The sequence below is a fragment of the Panthera tigris genome, chromosome C2 (assembly GCF_018350195.1).
Source record: "Panthera tigris isolate Pti1 chromosome C2, P.tigris_Pti1_mat1.1, whole genome shotgun sequence".
Classification (NCBI taxonomy): Eukaryota; Metazoa; Chordata; class Mammalia; order Carnivora; family Felidae; genus Panthera; species Panthera tigris.
This window is the reverse complement of record NC_056668.1, coordinates 1285314-1305172: the sequence shown is the minus strand read 5'-3', so window position 1 is coordinate 1305172 and position 19859 is coordinate 1285314. Positions and strand designations below refer to the sequence as shown.

The window sequence follows — 19859 nt, the reverse complement described above, 5'->3', positions numbered from 1 at the left end:
TGACACGCTGCGTGTCCCGTGACCTTGCCTCGTTTGGAGCCGGGACCCCACGTGCAGCCGCGGGCAGCGGCGGGAGGCGGCTTCCTTCGGAACGCGGGCGCGGGCGGGCCTCGAGCACTGGGGACCGGGGGCGGGAGCGGGGAGAAGCAGCCAGGACTCGGGGCAGCGGCGGGTCACTCGGTTCCGGGCCCGCATCCCACTCCGCGCCGTGTTTGTCCCCGCCTAACCGCCGCCAGCCCAGCACCCGGGTCCGACCCGGCGCCCCGCGACCCCGCACCCCGCCGGGTCCCGGCTCCTCCCCTGCGGGTCCCCGCGCCCCCGGCCCCGCCCCGCCGGGTCCCCGCTCCTCCCCTGCCCGTCACGCCGCCCCCAGCCGCCCATGGCTCCGCCCCACTAGGTCCCCGCCTCGTCCTAGCCGGTCCCCCGCGCCCCGCCCCGCCGCTGCCCGTCCCGGCGCCCCAGGCCCACCGCCCCGCCCCGCCCCGCCCCTGTCCGTCCCCTGCGGCCGGAGCGCGGCTGGCCGAGGGCGCACCGCTGCGGAGCCCGCAGCATCCGCGGCGCTGACGGTCCGGCCGGCCGAGCATGGCGCCGAGGTGCGGGGCGCGCAGGGGCAGCGGGGCGCACGGGCGGGCGGTGGACGCGCGCGGCGCCCTAACCTGTGACCTGTGGCCTGTCGCCCGCAGGTGGCCCTGGCTGCGGCCGCGGCCGCGGAGCCTCCTGGACGTGCTCGCCCCCCTGGTCCTGCTGCTCGGGGTCCGCGCGGCCTCCGCGGACCCAGGTAAGACCCGGGGGCAGCGGGGGGGAGGGGGGACGCGAAGGTTGGTTCCCCGCACCGGTCCCCCGCCAGCCGCGCTTCGTGCGAGTCTCCGGCCGGTCCAGGCGGCGGCGGCCTCACCCCCAGCGCATCTCGGCTTGGTTCCCGGGAGGCCGCCCGGCTCCTCCCACGCGCGCAGGTGGCGGGCGGGGGGCGAGCGGAGGGGAACGGGGTCAGGCCGAGGCCGTGTGTCCCGAGTGTCCTGCGTCGGCCATTCATTCCTGGGCGGCGCGCCGCGGGGCCGAGACCGGGCTGGGCCGAGGGCAGTGCGGACCGTCCGGCCCCCGAGTCCCTGGCATCCTGATCAAACTTGGCGACTCCGCCGGGAGGTTGGCGCGCTTGGCGGACCGCGCTGCCGGCCGAGGGCCAACGAGGGGCCCGGGCCGTGGTCGCGGTGGCGGCCGGTCCACGCGCACGGGCTCCGGAGACGCAGGTCAGCAGCCGCCGGCCCGCCGGGCCTGTGTCACCGTCACCAGGCTCGTCCCTCCCGGCGCCAGCACGGCCGCAGTGGGTCGCGCCCCCGGGCCTGGGAGTGACCGCGCGGGCTCCGGCAGGTCTCTGGGGCAGGCGCTGCAGAGCCGAGCGCCGCCGTCGTCGGTTTCCAACCTGTTGAGGCGAAACTGCCCGGATTTCCCAGGGCCAGCCTTTGTGCGCCGCAGGGGCCGCCAGGCCTCTGTCCCCGCGCCCGCCAGGGTGTCGGGTTGCGCGCGGTCCCCTTTGATGCGGCCGGGCGCCAGCGCCGGCCGCGGCCGGGAACAATGCTCAGAAGCCCAGGGCTTGGCCGGCACCCGCGGCTTTTCCCGCGTGGGCCGCAGCCCGTGCGCGGGGACGCTGTTCCAGCCGCCCTCAGACCGCCTGTGCCGCCAGCTCCGGGACCCCGGCCCCTGCCACGCGGTCGGCCAGGTCGTCTTCCCAACTGGCCCAACAAAGGCCGGGAGGAGGTGGCGCGGGAGGAAGGGGGGAGCCCCCCACCCCGAGAGAGCCCGGCGTTTTGTCACAGGTGGAAGTGGAATGCCGCGCGTGCCGCCCTCTTCTCCAGGTCAGAAGGAAAGTGGGAGAATGTTGACTGCGATCACGGGGCAGCAACACACCTGCTGGCCGCAGCTGGCCAGGAAGGAGGGTCGGGCCTGGAGAGAGAGGAAGATAATAGTTTGTTTCATTGTTTCCAGTTGGTGGAGTCACCAGGTTACACAGCAGCAGAGACCTTTTTTAAAAAGTAACCGCTCATGACTAGCTCTGCAGGGAGCACCTGTTTGTTCCCCAGCTGGGTTAACTCTGGGTTAACTCCCTATCCTTTTAGGGGACAAGTTTGTCTCCACACCCCTTCCCGTCCCCGGTTCTTACCAACCACCCTCCTGGCTTCAGGGGCCGTCCCCTGGGCTGCACCGTGTGCGCACAGGGACCAGACCAGGGCCGCAAGTGCTGGAATTTGTAAGCCTGGCGCCTCTTCTATAATCTGACCCTGGAGTTCCCAGCCCCCAGTTGATGAAACTTTGTAATCAAGGGAAGGAAATCCAGGTTGCTGGCTGTTGGCTGTTGGCTGTAGAGCGGAAACAACATAATGTTATGTCAGTAAGCTTTGGGGAGCTGCGATCTTGAGCGCTAAGGGTGGGGTGTAAGGTGGACTTGGGGGTTCTGAGGGTAGTGACGGTGGGGAACCTGCTTAGCCTTCTGCCCGCTACTGTGGCTGCAGTGAGGTGGCCACAGTCTCAGATCCTCTGGGGAGGAAGGAAGACCGCCGATGGAGCTCAGCCTTTTCTCACTCTGGAGGTTAAAGCAGGAAGCCGGCTCAGCGGGAACGCGGGTTCCTCCCGGCTGGGACTAAGTCCCCTTGAAATGGGATAATAATCGCCCCCTCTGGGTGTTACTGGAGAAGAGCTAATGTGTGTGAAATCCTAATTTAGCAGAGGCTCGATTTCTTCTAGAAACCCTTTAAAATCATCCTTGGGAATTAAAGGTTGAGGCCCGGTTTGCTGATTCGCACATTTTTTTCTGACCAAAAATGATGCATTTTTCCACGTCTCTGCTGCACCTGACCCCTCCCTCCCAGAGGAGAGCCTCCCGCTGTTTTGTCTAAGGGTTGGTCGTGATTCTGATGCTGTTAAATGGTTTGTGCATCCCCCCGTAACTAGAAACCTGGTGGCACTGTGGGCCGAGCCATCTGTGACCCCGGAGCTCAGTGCTGCCAGCAGGCCTGCTCTCCTGGTGGGGGGGGCGGGGGGGGGGGGTTGTGGACTCACACGGGCCGGATGGCTGTGGATGTTCGGAAGTGTTTGTGAGTCACGAGTCGGGGCTGTGGACAAGGACCGAGTGTGGCAGGCGTTCGCGGGGTCTCCAGGACCCTGGTCTCCATCCATGCCTGTTGTCTCTGGCCTTGGCATCTGGCTCTGTCAGACGTCGCCCTGCCCTCAGCCCATGGGTCCCACCACTTGGGCTCGCACACAAAGCTCACGGTCCCTCGGTGGCCCTACAAGGGGCCTGGGTTTGAAGAAGACACGGCCGACACCCTGTGGGCCCCAGGGTCTTTGAGCGTCCATCATCCTGAGGGCACAGTACCTCACACGGTAACCATTGGGCCCAAGCAGGTGGGAAATGCTCGGCCCAGAGCAGCCTGTATTTAGGGCCTGGTCCTCTCATCTGCCGGGGAGTCTTCAGGGTTCAGGTGCGGGACTTCATAAGATAGTCTTGAATTTCCGCAGAACTCGTTTTTCAGGGTACTCCTGTTTTCCTTTAAAAGAAGGAGGAGAGGGGAAAGTCCTGTGCAAGAAAACCTAGAAGGAGTGACACTGACCCCACCCGGAGTGAGGGCGCCCGAGAGCCCTGCCTCCCTCGCTTCACCTTAGAGAAGGTGCTTACACGTCAGGGTGCATGCATGCACAAATGCGTGTGCACACATGTGCATACACACACGGACGCGTGTGCATGTGTCACAAACACATGCGCACACATACACTCACGCGCACACGCATGTACGCAGGCACACACACCCCACACTCGCACACGTGCGTGCGCACACGCGTGCGTGCACACACTAGTGCTCTAGTTCCTCCCGAAGTGTTGAAAAGGCTTGGTTCTCTGGGCCACTGGGGGAGCTGGAGGGGCCCTGGGTGGGGTGTCCCGCCCCTCCGTGTCTGGGGTGAGCGCTGACGCTGCCCCCAGGACAGCCCCAGGGCCACAGAAGGCAGCCGGGCTGGGAGGGGCAGCTGCAGCCGTGTGTCGCCCAAGGGAGGAGTCTCGGTGACGCCCCTGTGCTCAGCGTCCACGCGGGGCCGCGCTGGCCTAGCTGCTTCTCTTCGGGAAGGTGCTGTCCACCCACCCCCCGAAGGCGATCCATTAGGTTCTCCACGCGGGGAGGTCAGGGCACGCTGGGACCCTGCGGGGCCTGGTGACGAACACGCACTGGGGACCCTAGGCCGCCCTGGTGCCTTCCAGCTGGTGAGGGGCGGAACGGGGCAAAACCCATCTCGTGGCGCGATGTCCAGTGAGCCTCCCCCTTTCTTGTGGCCTGAGGCCCGCTGGGAAGGGCTGGTCCACCGAGGGGTGGGGTCCAGGATGGGGGGGGGGGGGCGCCAGCTCTCAGGGATCAGGTGAGGGTGTGGGTCGGCCTAGCTGCCCGCTGTGGTTGACAAGCGGCCCCAGCCCCGCTCTGCCTGCCGTGGGCCGGCCGCTGCCCGCGGCACAGGCCCATCGGCAGCTCCGGTCACCCATGTTAGCCCTGCTGTCAGCTCCCTGAGGCTCTGGGTCACCGTTGTGGGAGGGAGAGCCAGACCGGGTGCCCTGACACGGGGACCCCTCTCCAGGGAACCAGGCTCCAGGCTCAGCCGATACAGTGGATGTCACAGGACCCGACACGGAAAACTCACAGAAACTCGATGCTGTCCTTGCGGGGGGGGGGGGGGGGGGGGGACAGTGGGGAATTCAAAAGCCTGTTTGGTGTGCTTCTGAGATGATTCACTTTGGCAGCGATGGCTCCGAATGACTCCAGTGTGCTCTGAGCCTCCGTGGCCTCCCCTCCCGGTGGTTCAGGGCCTGGGACTAGCCCCGCGCCAGGCCCTCGGCCCCCGTGCCCCACCCCGCTCCACGCCTGGGGTCCCTCCCCTCACCGGTGCGGGAAGAGCTGCCCTTTCCAAGTGCCGTGAGCGCACGTGGTCGTGTTATAAACCGTCTTTAGGCCGCACACCACGTCCTCGCGCTGCACCGGGCCCTCTGCGTCCTGCCCCCCACGCTGCCCGGCGTGTGCGGGGGGTGCGCAGAGGCTCAGCTGTGGCTGGACGAGGGGTGATGATCCGGACTGGGGGCTCTGGGCCCGGGCAGAGGGGCTGTCGGAAGGAGCTTTTGATCACAGAAGTGCCGAGTCAGATGACACGCGGGGTTGCAGGCCGGTCCTGCGCTCCGCCTGCCTCCCCAGCACGGCCTCCCTGGCTGCTTCGCGAGAGCCCCTGAAAGGAGAACCTGTTCGCAGGCGCGTACGTCGTTTGGGGATTTCGTGCCAGCACGCGGGGTCACTCTGGGCTGATTGATCCCCTGTGACCAGGGCAAGGCAGGGGCTCCCCGCACTGAGCTAGGTGGTGATGAGGCTTTAGGCCACGCCCGGTTTCTGGAGGACCAGCAGGCTTTGGGGTGGGGCACGGCACTGCCTGTGGGGTCAGGTTGACCTTCTCAGGGAGTTTCCTCGGATTGGACGTCGGGCCAGAGCCAGAGGCTGGGGGTGGGGGGGCACGTCAGGCCAGGAGATGGGATGAGATGTGGCATGGGACCTTGGTTGCTCCTCTGGTGGCAGGGCCTGGGTTTGAGCCACAGGACCCGTGTGCGGCGAGAGGTGTCCTTCTCTTTCAGGGTGACTTGGGCTGGCGTGAAGGCGGTGCGGGGAGGGCGCGGCTCAACAGCGGCTTCGCCCCTTGGCGCCTACCTGTGCAAAGCAAGTGTCGCCGTCCTGGGAACGTGAGCCGCGGGTTCGTCTGCTCGGGAGCGGGAGGCTGGCCGCACCTCTGCAGGGACCTGACCCAGGCGCCCCAGACCTCCAGGACAAAGGGAGACCTTTCTCCACATTTCCATTTATCCAACCAGGGACCTCACCTTGGAAGGAATCATGGATTCAGTGCCTGGTGGAGAGTGTGGTCCCCACCCTATGCTGTTGGGAAGGGCAGGCAGGGGGCATGTGGGGAGAGGAGTAAAGTTCCCAGATCCCTTGGTGGGCCCTCTGGGTGGCAGAGACCCAACCGGCCCAGTGGGCCGCTTCCCTGCCGGGGGTCTGGGGGCTGAGGGTGGGGGGTTGGCATCAGTGCGGGACCTCGGAAAGCTTACTTGCCTCTGGGTGGTCCAGGGCTGGGAGTCACTGGGTGCCAAGGCCCTGCTGGTCACTCTACTGGGTCCGTCCGGGTGAGCCCAGCCACCTAGCCTCTTGTCCATTCATCGAGTGACTTCCTCCCTCCCATGTGCATTTTTGAGCACCTTCTGTATGCAAGGCACCCTGCCTGCCGAGAAAGACACAGAGGTTAGCTCCCAAGTGCCTCCCCCGCTGGGACCTCCATCCCGAGGCAGGAAAGAGCTTCGTTTAGCGCTCTGTGTTGTCACCTCGAGAGCTGGCCCGCGCTGGGGCTGAGTGCAGGGCTGAGTGCGGGGCTGTGTTGGGGCCGAGCGCGGGCCCCTCGGGGGGGGGGTGGCGTCCCTCCAGACGAGCGGCTGTCTGGCTCTGTGCACTGTCACTTTGAGAGTCTTGCTAATTTGATAAACGGGAAGAAGTCATGTCAGTGTCCCAGTCTGCGAGTTTTCAGTTGCTAGCGAGGTGGGCGGGCTGGCTGCCCAACCAGGGGCCGGTTGCCCCTGGTGTCCGTGCTCTGTGGTGCCCGGTCCCCTCGTCGCTTCCGTCTGCTCGCGCCGTCTGCTGCAGATGGGAGCACGTGGCGCATTTCCTGCTTTGAGGTCGGCCCTAACTGGGGACGTGGTGTTTCTCGAGGCACGGGGTTATTTTTTCCTTAATTTTTATGGCCCGTTCTTCTAGTTGGACGGCACCGCTCAGGGCCACACCGGGCTCGTCCGTCCAGCAGGGATAGGAAAAGTAGTGAGGATTCTGTGGGTATAGGTGTCCAAGGCCGTAACCAGTGCACGTGGGAGGGCCACGTGCTTCATGTGAGCCGGTGCTGTCTTTACTCTGCCTTCGTGGGCATGGACTTGGGGCTAGCCAGTCCTTGGAGAAAGCTATTACAGAGTCACTCAATCCTGGACTGTTGCAGCTGGCGGGTGGGGGGCCTGGTGTCCACTTTGCCTTTGTGGGCGGGACCCCGTTTACGGCGATGGTTGAGAGCCCAGGCCCCAGGTGTTCGTTGCAGCACTGACCCTGAGTGCTGTGTGACCTTGGACAGGTTACTCACCCTCTCTGTGCCTCTGGGTCTGATCTGGGACAGTGGGGAGGACAGTGGGGCTCTGTGGGGGTTGGTGGGACATTCCTTCATTGAGCGCACATCGCATGTCAGCTTTCCAGGATGTGTCTGATAACGCCTCGCTGGGCTCAGGGGACCGCGGTGGGGATGGCTTCCACCCGGAGGTCTGGAGGGGCCCGGAAGGAGGGACTGGTGTGCCTCGAGAGCAGGATGTGGTCTTGCGTTTCTTACTAGAAGGTGGGCCGTGTCTGCTGAAGTGATCGAGTCTATTAGAGTCTCCCACTCCCCCCCAGCCCTCCCAATGTGCCCGCCCTGGCCGCCACGCCCACCCGCATGTCCCCTCCGAGGGCTCAGGGCCGCTGACCTGCCTCTGCTTGTCGGATCTTGTTACTGTGCTGCTGTATTTTGAAAAAATCCTCCTGCTGAGACAGTCTCTTGTTCCTTGTGAGCCAGTGAGCTTCCTGGACCAGGGCCCGTCTGTGCTTGTAAATCTGGACCAAGCCTGATGGAGTGCCGTCTGGGGAGCGGGCAGAGGAACGTTCAGCCCCTTCCTGCCTTGTCATCTCGGCCTGCACTCACCGCGCTCACCTTTGGGCCTCTCCCCTGCCCTGGGTCCCCAGGAAGGTGAAGTCCCCTCGGAAGTCACACACTGGAAGTCACACACCGCTGCCTTCGCCCCAGGGCTGCCCTGTAGGCCCCCCCATTCGGACACCTGCAGGCCCCCTAGGAAATCCTCTAGGGGGATTGGAGGCGGGCAGGTGCCCCCTGGAGCCAGCTGGGAGCTGGGAGGGGCTTTTTCTAACATAAATAATTGTTTCATCGGAACAGCTTCTCGCCACCCCAAGCAAGTCTGTGCCTGGTGCTGAACCGTTTCCACCCCCCGAGCCTCTTGGCCTCTAGGAGGAGGAGGGACCCCTCTGAGTCCAGGTGCCCCCCAGGGCCCCAGGCCCTCCTGCCCTGCTGCAAGGTCCTGGCCGTGGCTTGGGTCCCTTCTCTGGGTCCGAGGCTAATCGTCGTCATGCTGTGGGGTCACGACACGCCCACTGTAGCAGACAATGGTGGCGGTGACCTCTGGTCGTCTTGGGCACTGGCATTTCAGTCTTGTCTCCCCACGGTACTCAGGGGGACCCAGCTTGCTGCAGCCTGGATCTTCCTGTTTTCTGGCTAAAAGGAGCCTCCACCCCCAGGGCCAGGGCTGACTCAGAGTCCACGATGTTCCACATTCATAGCCTTGCGTTGTGAAAATAATTAAGAATGCCGCTGGAGGTTTGGAACCGGATGGAAGAAAGCACCATCCTAACACAGACTTACGTGTCATCATGGGGCAATCTGACATTTTAAACAGACTTGGGCCCCCCTCCCCGCGGCCCCGACCCCGGGCCAGGGAACAGCCCCGCCCGCCCGTGAGAGGACAGATGGCATTCTGGACACCTAACGTCCCCACATTTAAGACTCATTTATCTTCTGCTTCCCACGGCATACGTTGCCCAGCGAGTGACAGTCTCCGGAGACACCCATGTCCCGTCCGCAGAACGTGTGAACGCTGCCGTGCGTAGTGGGAAGGACCGTGTGGGTGTGTTAAGGCCCTCGACCGGGGGACGTGGCTCTGGGGGGGCGGGGGCTATGTGTAACCCTAGTGTCCTGACGAGGACAGGGGAGGCAGGGTGGTGGGGGGCAGAGTCGGGACACAGGGCCGTGGAGGCAGAGCGGCGGTCGGAGGGAGGGGGCGGGGGAGGGACTGGGCACCACTGGCCACGCGGGCGGCCCAGGGGCCACGAGCCGAGGGGCGTGGGTGCCTCTGGAGGCTGGACAAGGCAGGAAGCGGACTCTGCTGGAGCCTCCGGAAGGGAGCCCGGTCGTGCTGACTTCTGACTGTTAAGAAGATATGCATGTGCTGTTCTGTCACCACAGCTTTGTCGCAACAGCTACAGGACACGGCACAGCCCGTCATTGGGTCACTGAAGGGGGTGGGATTGTGGTCATTGCAAAGGCCTCTCATCTGTAAAAAAGACCCTGATACGTTCAAGGCCTTGGTCCCCCACCTGTGCGGGGGGAGGGGGGGCCGGAATGTGCTTCCTGCCCCTCGGGCCCCCTGGGCGCGGGCTCCCTACAGAGACGCCCAAGGTGGCGGTCCTTCCTGCCTCAGGCCCCAGCACAACTCCCAGGTGCCCTGGGCAGAGCCAGGGCTGGACTCGGGGCAGAGGGCAGGGGGGCCGGGTCTCGTGGGGCCTGAGGACCCTCCTGCCCCAGCCCTGCTGTTGAAAGAAGGCTGTCCAGGTGTGTGCCAAGCAGGCTGGTAGCCCCTGCCTGCCGCTCCAGAGCCCCAGACCATCCAGACGCTGCTGCCTCGTTAGCCAGAGCGCCCGGAGGCCTGGTGGGGGGCAGGCGCGGGCTGGCCGGGCTGGTTCGCTGAGGGAAAGGGCCATGCCGGCCACACCCTCATGTCACCCCATCATTTGCTTGCGAGTACTGGGCGACGTTCCCCTGTTCTTTGGCCCGGTGGCCTTCTCTGGGAGCTCACACGGTGAGCAAATGTGGGGGGCGTCCAGGCAGGGAGAGCACCCCCCCCCAGGCCTGGCTCTGCATCCTGTGGGGGGGGGGCTGGGGACTGCCGTACCCGCTGGCTCTCAGAAGTGGGGGGCCTCAGGTCGGGGGCAACCCGCGCTGGCCAGAGGATGGGGCCTCCTGGCCCAGCCTTCGGGGAGGGTGTGAAGTTCCTCCCCAGGGCGGCCTTTCTTCATAAAATGGGAAGCCTGAGGCCCCAAGTCCGAGGTCCCTGGGGACTGGCGGCCACATTCCTCCCCTGCCGTCTGGTCCCAGCTTCCGACCTGTGCTCAGCGGCCTAAGGACTAGTTAAATTGGTTTTTGGTCCTAACTGGTTAGCAGACCCTCCCTTGTTGAACTCTGCAGCCCACACCCACCCAGTGGACTGGAGATGCACAGCAGCTGCCCCGGAAAAACCGTGTCTCGCCTCAGTTTCCCCGTGTTGCCCAGGCCCCTCGGCTGACGGGCGGCAGTCCTGTGCTCGTAAGTTGCACTGATTCGCGCCGCAGGGCTTACGGGTCCTTTCGGGCGCTCTCACTTTGGGGGTGTGGAGGCTCGTGTGACGTCTCCTTCACTCCAGCAGGAACACCCTGCCTCCTTGCCGTGCTTCCGGAAAGGGCTCTGGAATGAAAGGGAGCTTCTGTTCTCCTGGTTGGTCGCGCTCAGGACTGTGTGTGCGGGGGTCACTCACAAGTAGCCCCGAAACTCGGCGGGGCCGCCCGCACCCAGCAGATTGTGATTTCTTCGCTCCCCGAGTCCGATCTTCTGGAACCCAGGCGGGACACAGACATTGGGGGGCGGGGTCCTTAGGAGACCCTCCTGCTGCACTCAGCTCCTTTCCTATTCACCCGGGACCCCACGTCTGTCTTCCTCCTGCTGGGGCTGTGCCCGTCCTGTGGCGGTGAGCCCCCGCTGCGTGCCCTGTGGGTCACGAGGCCGCCCTCCCTGCTTGGGCCTGTGGGTACAGGCGCCCTGCTGCGTGTGTCTGCCTGTCCGTGCGGAGTCGGGGTCCCACCGGCCTGCCGCCCCCGTCCGCGCAGCCCCGCGTGCTCCGTGCCCTCTCTCAGGGGTCGCGTCTGCCGCCTTGCCCCCAAAGGCTTCACTCCTGGCTCACCCAGGAGCCGCCCGTGTCCTGTCTGTCACGCTGGGCCGCGGGCGCCGCACGTGGGCTCTGTGGAAGTGCCGACTGGCACCGGGAGAAGTCTCTGCAGGAGAGCAGGTGGAGGATGTGTGGCGGCCTCTGTCACAGCCCTGCCCGCGTCCCCACCGCGAGACGGCCCCGGCCCCGGCCGTGCTGCTCTGCTCCGGGAGCCCCCTCCATCACCCAGGAGGTTTCCCGGGAGCCGGGCAGGGCGTGCACGAGCGTGGCGTTCGTGTTGGTGACCCCGTCACGTAGTGGAAATCCACAGTGTGCTACGTAGGTGAAGGAGGGGCCCAGGGGCGCGGGCCGTCTGCCATGGTCTGTCCGTCCGCTTTCCTCGATGAAAAGGTCGGTGTGATGTGCGTACGAGAGCTGGCCGACGTGAGGCTTCACGGGACAAGGCCCCGGGGGGCCGGGTGTCCGGCCCTTTATGAGACTGTGGACCCCCCGGGCCGCGCCCAGGTCGGGCCTGCTCGGCACCATCAACTCCATGAGCGGCTGGACAGATGACCGTTGGGATCCCAAACGCTGGTTTGGGAGGATTTCCCACCGTCCCTCTGGCGGGTTGGGTGTCTGCCGTCTGCCACGGAGATGCGTTCTCTCTTGTCTTCTGTGAAGGATGGACGAGTCCACCAGGGTCCCCGAGCGTCCCCTTTCCTCTCGGAAGACGGGCGGGCCCTGTCCTGGGCTGTCCAAGCTGCGTTTAGGGCACACGTGGTCCGTCACTGAGTCTGGAACATGACAGAGGACAGAGCTCTGGTGCCTCGGGCTGGGGTCGGGGGCCCCGTGACGCAGTGGGGGATGGGACCAGCCCTTAGAGGCCTGTACCATGTCAGGAACCAGTGGCCGCCCCTGAAGTTTGGGGGGTCTCCGGCTTTCCCAGGGCCACTGGGTGGAGCCTGTGAGGCTGGGGCCAACTGCCCACACGGCTGTTGGTGGCCCGGGCACAGGAGTTTCTGTCCTAGCCGACAGATGTCAGATCTGAGCCATTGGTAGTGTGGGTCATGCAAGGGGGGGGGGGCCCTCCCAGAGCCCTCACCGGCCCGTGTTTGGGGGGCCCTGGTGGTTCTGACCACAGCATCTGTTGAGATGCTTCTGTGGGTGCAAAGAACCAAGAACCAGCTTCTGGAGAAAGATGGAGGTGGATGTACACGGCACGGTCCTGGGGCAGCCGCGTGCCGCCCCAGGCTCTCAGTGCACAGGGTCCCCGAGACCCCCGGGGGCAGGAGACCGTGGCAGGGGCCGGGTGGACGCCGAGCACTGCCGGGTGCGTTCACGGGGCGGAGCGGGTCCCCGTGCCCGGCCCACAGGGACCACTTCCTGCGAGTGGGAGAGGCGGCCGGGTGCTCGACCTCTGGGTTCTTCCATTGCTAACGACGCGAGGGCCTCAGCTCCCCCGTGCCCAGGGGCGGGTGGTGGATGGCCCTTGTGCCAAAGGAGTGTCCCCACAGGGTGCCGCGACAACTCCCTCCTTTCTTTCCTGTCTCAGCTCATGACGCCCGGCGATTTGGGTCCCAATTATATCTAGGAAGGAGGGGAAAGGTCGTGCTGCCTAGACACTAATCCTGCATGGTTTCGTTTCTACTCCTGCGAGTATCCCAGCAACAGGATTAGGGCTGGACGGGATGGCATTCCCCGGGGTCCGCTCCTGCTGCTCTCCGGAACCTTCTGGGGCCAGCGGTGGGGTATGGCATGGAGGGCCGTGTGGAGAAGACAAGCTCCCCTCAGGCTGGCCACCAGGGGACGGCGGTACAGGACTCGGGGAGAAGGGGCCACGGCTCCTGGGACCCCGGGGCTCGGGGAGCCTCAGCTGGAAGCCGGGCGTGGCCGCGTGCGGGCCCTGCTCGTGTGGCCTGGTTTCGGCCTGGCCACGCGCACGGTCCTGCCTTTCTCCTGGAAGAGCTGGAGGGGCTTCGATGATGGTCCGTCCCTGCTTCTCACCGGGTCCGCCCCTCACCGCGAGACTGACCTGTGCGGCTCCCCACCAGCCCCCGGCGGTGTCCACACTGGTTCCTACTCTGTACTGGGTTAGTCGGTACCTGTGCGTGTGAGGCTCAACCCCCTCCAAGCAGCTCGAGGACAGACGGACGGACAGACAGGCTCTGGGCAGGACTGGACTTTGTCCGGGGAAGCGTTCGCAGCCCTTGTGATCCGTCCTCACTGAAAGCTTACGTCACGTGCCTTGTGCTTAGTGCCCCTTGCAAAGGGACCCTGCTGTCCGAGTTCAAGCACGTGGACCAGGACCCTGGTGGAGTCACCATCTGTGCACCTGACCCCAGGACTTGATGGCGGCTGGGCCAGGAAGCAGGGCTGCTGAGTCGGTGCTGGTTGAGCCGCAGGACTGTCGCGTCGCGGGGCCGTGTGGTCCGTGGAAGGGGCGCAGGAGGGGGGGAGGCCCCACTGAACAAGGGATCCCCTGTCTGACAGCCATCTGTCTGGGGTCTCGGTGGGGTGAAGCACCTGCCACACTCCCGTGTGTGCAGCCAGTGGGGGGGGGGGGGGTCTCGGCGGGGACGGGGGCAAGGTGGGACTCTGCTGTGCACGCACCCTCTCCACCCACCTTCCAGCCCTGAAGCGGTTGGGGGCGGCTCCGGCGCGCTGGGGGTTTGGAGCCATGGTCTGTGTCCGCCAGAGCCCTTTGTTCCTTAGAGGTGGCAGTAATTTGTGGGTTGTAAATTTGGAAAGTGCCCAGGATGAGAAGCCAGAGTGTCCCGTGCTTGGCTGATCCTGCTGCCCGATGGGGAAACGTTCCCTGCTTCCCGTGGGCCTGGCAGGGTGCAACGGGGCTCACAGCCCGCAGGCTGCGTCTAGGCTCCAAGTGGCCTGGGGTGGGGGGCGGGGGGGCGTGTACCCATGAGGCCTTCCTTACGCGGAGACCCACGCTCCCGCCAGCTCCAGGAAGCAGGCTACAGGTCTTCTCGGCACGCCAGGCCCAGGGACCTGCTTTCGCAGGACGTAACAGACGTGCCGCGCAAGTAAACGTCTCCACAGGCCTCGGGGAGCGCCGGCCCGCTCGGGGTGACCGCGCCTCTGGAGTTTCTAAGCCTGTCACTGCCACATGCGTGGGGGTGTCTGCACCGAGCCCGCTGGTCACTCCATTTGTGCGGTCGCTTCCTCGGTTCCCGAGGCTCCTCCCGTTTAGGGGGAGGTGCCCCGTCCCTCCCACCCCAGCACGCTCGCACACCTGCCCCCCGCAGCCACACGTGTGCTCACACACGCTCACACAAGGTTCTGTCTCAGGGCACCGTGACCGCTCACGGGCTCCCTGCCCAGCCAGGTGCAGGTGCAGATGGCTGTCCTGTGGGGAGCCTCCTGGAGCCCGCTGGGCGCTTTCTAGAAGGTTTGAGAGGTCTTAGGTGTCTTACTGATGGCCCGCTGTCAGTGCGACTGTTTTCTCTCCCCCAGAGCAAACCCGATTTGGAAACCGGTCCCTGAACGTGGCGGGGTGAGGACGGCCGCTTTCGTCCCGGGGTCACCAGGCCCCTGAGCGCCCCTTGCTGGGTGATGGTGCCTGTGGGGGCTCCTGTCACCCCTGCTCCTCTGGGAACGTGCCCAGGGGACTTGAAGAGAAGGGCACGGGAGCCTCCAGCCTTGGGACCCCAGGGCCAGTCCCGCAGACGCCTGGACCACCTGCCTCGGCTGGGCTGTGTCCTCGGTGTGGACTTTCCACTTCCTTCAGGACAGTCGACCGCTCAGTCCCTGTCTCCGCAGGGTCGGCCCAGGTCAGCGCTGGCTGCCTCGTGGCACAGATGTCCCCTCCCCCGCCCCTCCATGGCCCCTGAGTCACCCAGGTTAGGGCTGAGTTAATTATCCTGGGCTTGGTCAAACATTAACACGTCAGGCTGGACAGAGCACCCCCGCTTTCTGGAAGAATAACTTCGTCTTGGCCCAGGCCGCAGGAGGGTGCCTTCCTGCTGGCTCCACTGCCCGAGGTGGAGCCATCAGCCTGGGGCCATCTCAGGACCAGGCTCTGCGGGAGGCATTGTCGCCACGGGGCAGTGGCTCGACACGCCCAGCTCCCCCAGGCGGTCCCGGTCAAGCAAGGCTGGAGTAGACGAGGAGTGGGCTCCCTCCAGGTCTGCAGGTGGGGGGCCGGGGGGCCGGGGGGCCCGGCGGCCGGCGGCGAAGGGACCGAGACCAGGGACAGTGAGCAGCCACTGCCGGGCCCTGGAGGGACAGCCCCCTAGGGGCCGGGCGCCTGGTCTGACCTGTGCAGTGGCACAACTAGCCCCTTACGGACGTTCACAGGGCATCTGAAGAGCACCGTGCCCTGCTGTGTGGGGGGCCCTGGCACCGTGGCCGGCCCCGTGGCAGGAGCGCATGCTGCCCCCCGAGGATGGTGCTCAGGCTGCGGGGCGGGCAAAGGGTCCCTCTCCCTGAGAGGCAGTAAGGCGGCTGGGGAGGGGGCGGGCTGCAGGTGAGCACAGCGTGGCCCGGCTCTGGCCTGTGTTAGCTGGGGGACCCCGGGGGAACGTCCTGGGGATGCCCCGGGGAGGCGGCGGCCCGGGCCCGGCCCAGAGCCAGCCTGGGGTCCCCTGCAGAGACTGTCCCCTCCCGTGAGGAGCATGGCCTCTGCACCTTGAGCTGTGAGGACACGGGGGGTGACGGTGGCGGCGGTGAGCCCCGTCTCCAAGGCTGGCCTCCGACACGCGTGTTCCTGAATTCAGAGCACGGGGGACGTGGCCAGATTCGTGTCGTTTTTGCCTGCAGTTTGGAAGAACAGGTGCCACCCTCGCCCAGCTCCCTTGGCCACTCCCTCTGGAAGGTTCTGCTGGGGCTGATGCCCACGGACACCGCTTGTCTCCCGTGGGTCTGTAGACCAGGTCTGACCCTGCCAAGGCTGTCCGTCCCCCTTCCTGCCTCATGACCGTCCATTCCGGTCGCTTCAGGCAGCACCAGGCTCCTCCAGGGGGTCTCGGAGAGGCCCAGGGTCGCTGGGGGCCTCCAGGTGGAGATCAGGTGCTGATCAGTTCGGCGCGTCTCTGGGGGGGTCACAGGGCAGGGGCTCCAGTAGCAGCTGTGTGCTCTCAAAAGCAGGGCAGGGGCTCCCTGCCGGATGAAGCAATGCCAGGGACACAAACCCGGAACCTTCCGCAGATGCCGGAGGCTGTGGTTGGAGGCTCTTGGCCTCACCGTCACTTGGGAAGAGTTTACGATGTGTCACCTCTGGCCCACACACCTTCATGTTGGGGTCTGCTGCCGGGTGTGTGGTCCTGTGTGGCCCTGTGACTTCGTGGGTCCTCAGCTGCACTTGCCCTGTCAGGCTGCCACAGCTCGCCAGCACCTCCTGAGCTTTGGTGCCTCCCGGAGAGAGGGGTGCCCTGGGAGGGACGGAGCCTGGCATGCGGCGTGGCACGCATGGGGCCGCTCACAGGGCTTCTGTTCCTGAAGCCTGAGGTCCCCGGGGCGTGTCCTCCTTCCGGCCTTTCCCGGGAAGGCACGAGCCGGGGACCCAGGCTTGGTGCCAGGATGGGAAGGGTGGATCCCGGAGGGCTCAGCGGGGGCGACCGTGGGGGCCGGTGGACCCCCATGCTCCCCAGACGACTGGACGAAGGGGACTAAGGGCTCTTCCTGCGCCCTGAAGGACGGAGCTGGGCCTCAATGTGAACTTGGTTCTGTTTGATTTTCACGCTAATGGCATTGAGGACAGGAGCAGGTAGGGAGAGGGAGGAAAGCCGGCCGGCCGAGCATTTGAGGGTCCGGATTCAATGCTCAACTTAAATCTGTGTTCGCACACGCCCCCTGCACGCAGGGCCGTCCTTCTATCCCTCACACGGTGCTTGCTGTCCCCACCGTCTTCGCTACCTGGGAGAGCCATCTCTGTGCAGGTGCGCCCAGGCGTGACCCACGAACAGTTGTTTTCAGCCGCTTATCTTCAGCGGTGCTGGCCCGGCACCCGTGCTGCTTTCCAGGGTCAGGCCGTAGCTGAGCCCCTTGTGCAGGGACAGGCTGGGCACCCCGGCTGGCTGAACACAGCCGCGAGCCACAGGGTCCACCCCCACGTAAGTGCTGGAGGCTGCCGTGGCTTTGGAGCAGGACCCAGGCTGTGTTTTCAGGTGAAGGGTGTCCGTGACCCTCGGGGGCTGGGGCACGGCATCGCCTCCTCTGCCCCGAGGCCGGCTGGCCGATCTGTGGACAACAGGTGAGGACCAGGTGGGCCGAGGCAGGGTCTGGGGGTGCCTGTTCCTCTGAAGAAAACCGTGTAGAACCAGGCTCTTAGGGCCTACACAGGCCAGACCCAGCGCCCACGCAGAGAGGGCAGTGGCTCTCGTTTTTACCCTACAGGCGCCCTGGGAACGGCGGGGGTGTCCACGGCGCCCTGCGGGAGGCCTCTGAGCACACCAGGGCTTTGCGACTTTGAGGACCGTGTCGGGAGCCAGGGCCCCCAGCCCCCGGTTTGTGCGGCCCCGTGCTTTGTCTGCTGGGCTTTGCTGGCCGGCCACCAGCTAGGTGCCTGTTGGTCAGGATCTGACATCCCGGATGCAAGGCCCAGCCTGGGACTCCCTGCTTCTGTCGCCCTCCTCCCCGGCGAAGAGCCCTCCCCTACCACCCCGCGGACACCGGACGCTCACTCACAGGGCCTGCTGGTCCCGGGCTCCCTCAGGGGCTCGGGGCTCAGCTGGGGAGCCCTGCGGGGACCCGGGAATGTGCTGGGGAGGGAGCTGTCCTGACAGAGGTGAGGGGTGTGCCCAGCGGGTCTGAGAGAATAGGACACCCCCACTTTCACGGGCACCTCTTTACAAGGACCGAGCGTGTGCCTGTGGCACGTGCTGCGTGTTTTAAACCAGGGTTCCTCTGAGCGTTTGCAAGCCTACCAGGCACCCGGACCCCGTGGGGTTTCTGTGCCCTCCCTCACCTCTGCCTCCTTCTCACCGGGGCGTCCACATCAAAATGTCACATCCCCTGCCTGCTGCCTGCCCCCACACGTGCCCAACCTGCCCAGAGGGTCCCTGGGCCCCTCCCTGCCCGTGACCCCCACTCACTTCTGGGCGTGGACCCCAGGAGGCGGGTCGGGACCCCCCTCGCCCACCGGCAGCCCAGGAGGCTTTTCATCCCCCGGCCCGACTGCTCCCGTGGCCCCACCCGGGCTTGGTGAGATGGTGAAGCCCGTGGGCTGTGCACCGCCTCCTCCGGGCAGGCCCCCTCTTGCCCCTGGCCCATCCCGGCCCTGACCTCACCCGTCTGCCTGCGTGTCGGGACAGACCGTCCGAGCTGGCGGGAGGCTCCCGTGGGCCTGCCGAGGCTTCTGTGCTGCTGCGGGGCTGACTTACTCCCCAGCTGACAGCATTCCATTTGGCCCTCGTGATGCGGGCTTGCTTTCCTGGGACCTGAGCCTCCCGTGCGGGCGGTCGCCCGCAGTCCCACCGGGTACTGGGGTCGGATTTCTGTCGCCCAGCAGACAGTTCACTCTGATTTGGGGAGCACTCGGCCTGTGGCCGGGTACAGAGGGGGCGAGGCCGCAGGAATCCAAGGCCTCGGGATGTAGGCTCACACCTGGGCCATGAGCTCAGGTCTGACTAATGAGGCTCAGTGACTCACGGCCCCGGGGCCTCCCAGGCGAGGGCTGCTTCCCAGCACCGTGTTGGGAGCCCAGGACACCAGGTCTCTTGGTCGTGTTCACACCGCCTCCCCCGCGTCCCCCACCCCGTCCCTCCTCGAGTGCCTCTGGGGGTACATTTCACCCCGTTGCACAAGGTCTGGGCAGTGGCTGTTGGGGCTTGGGGAGCAGGTAGGGGTGAGGTCATGTGCCTTGCATGGGCCATGTGATGGGGCAGCCTCCGCGAAAATGGCAGGACAGCCTGTGAGGAAGGCAGGCTGACCTTGGTGCCCCGGGCACTGGTCGTGGCCAGCGAGCATGGCCCGGGACAGGGATGGAGGTCAGGAGACTCTACAACACAAGGTGGGCCTTGTGGGTCACGTGCTGTAAATTCTGTAGGCCGGGGAGCAAAAGAATCCCTTAACGTTTTTTATTGGGGTAAAATGCACATAGCCCAAAACTGACCGTTTTATTTGTATCTTTTAAAGTTTATTTATTGAGAGAGAGAGAGAGAATGAGCAAGGGAGGGGCAGAGAGAGAGAGAGAGAGAGAGAGAGAGAGAGAGAGAGAGAATTCCAAGCAGGCTCCACGCTCCGAGCTGAGCCTGACTTGGGGCTCGATTTCACAACTGTGAGGTCATGACCTGAGCCAAAATGAAGAAGACACCTAACCGACAGAGCCACCCAGGTGCCCCAAGACTAACCATTTTAAAGTGAACGATTCGGGAACATTTGCTCCATTCACAATGTCATGCAACCGTCACGTGTCTGGTTCTGGAACACTCATCGGGGAGGCCCTCGTCCATCGGCAGGGCACCCCCGTGCCCTTGCCCCAGGCCCGGCCACCACGGCCCCTTTCTGTCTGTGGGTTTGCCCGCTGCGGGCATGTTGTGTGCCTGAACTCCTGCGGTCCTCATCCTGTGGCGCCCGGCTTCTCTCATCCAGCGCGGCGTTTTCCAGGTCCTTCCAGGTCCTTCCACGTTGCAGTGTGGGCCAGTTCTGCATCCCTTGTGATGGCTGCATAGTATCGCCCTGTGGATTCTTTAACCTTTACGTTTTTCATGGAACTGAAACGTCTCTGGTCCGAGGATGCTGGCTTTCCTTAAAAACGGCGAGGGCAGTATCTGCAAACCCTCCTTCGCGTGTCCTGTGGGAAAGTGTGTGGGCAGCCTCCCCGCCAGCAGCCTCTCCCAGCACCGAAGGCACGGCCGGGAGGTGAGGACGGCGAGACCTGGTTCTCCCTGGCTGGCCCTTGCAGAGCTCAGCAGGGAGGGCGGGGGGGAGGGGACGTGCTGCTGGCTGGGAGGGGAGACGTGTGCACCAGAGGTGGGACACAGCGTGCTGCCCGAAGACCCCGCACGCTGGGCAGGGCGTTCACGTGGGGCTGTTCCTTCATCTGTGTGCAGAGGGCTCCGCTGGTTAGGGCTGCGTCCCAGGAAGGCCG

General features: G+C 65.3%; 1 protein-coding gene across 2 annotated transcripts in view; it reads left to right on the top strand.

The window, feature by feature from the left end:
• Positions 1-507: 507 nt before the first annotated feature.
• Positions 508-19859, top strand: part of COL18A1 (collagen type XVIII alpha 1 chain) — a 90349-nt gene continuing 70997 nt past the window's right edge. For both annotated transcript variants that reach the window (XM_042957282.1, XM_042957281.1), the window contains exons 1-2: positions 508-593; positions 684-778. In XM_042957282.1, coding sequence (XP_042813216.1) covers positions 583-593; positions 684-778 — 106 coding nt within the window. In that variant the 5' untranslated portion in view covers positions 508-582. The remainder of the gene's footprint in view (positions 594-683; positions 779-19859) is intronic.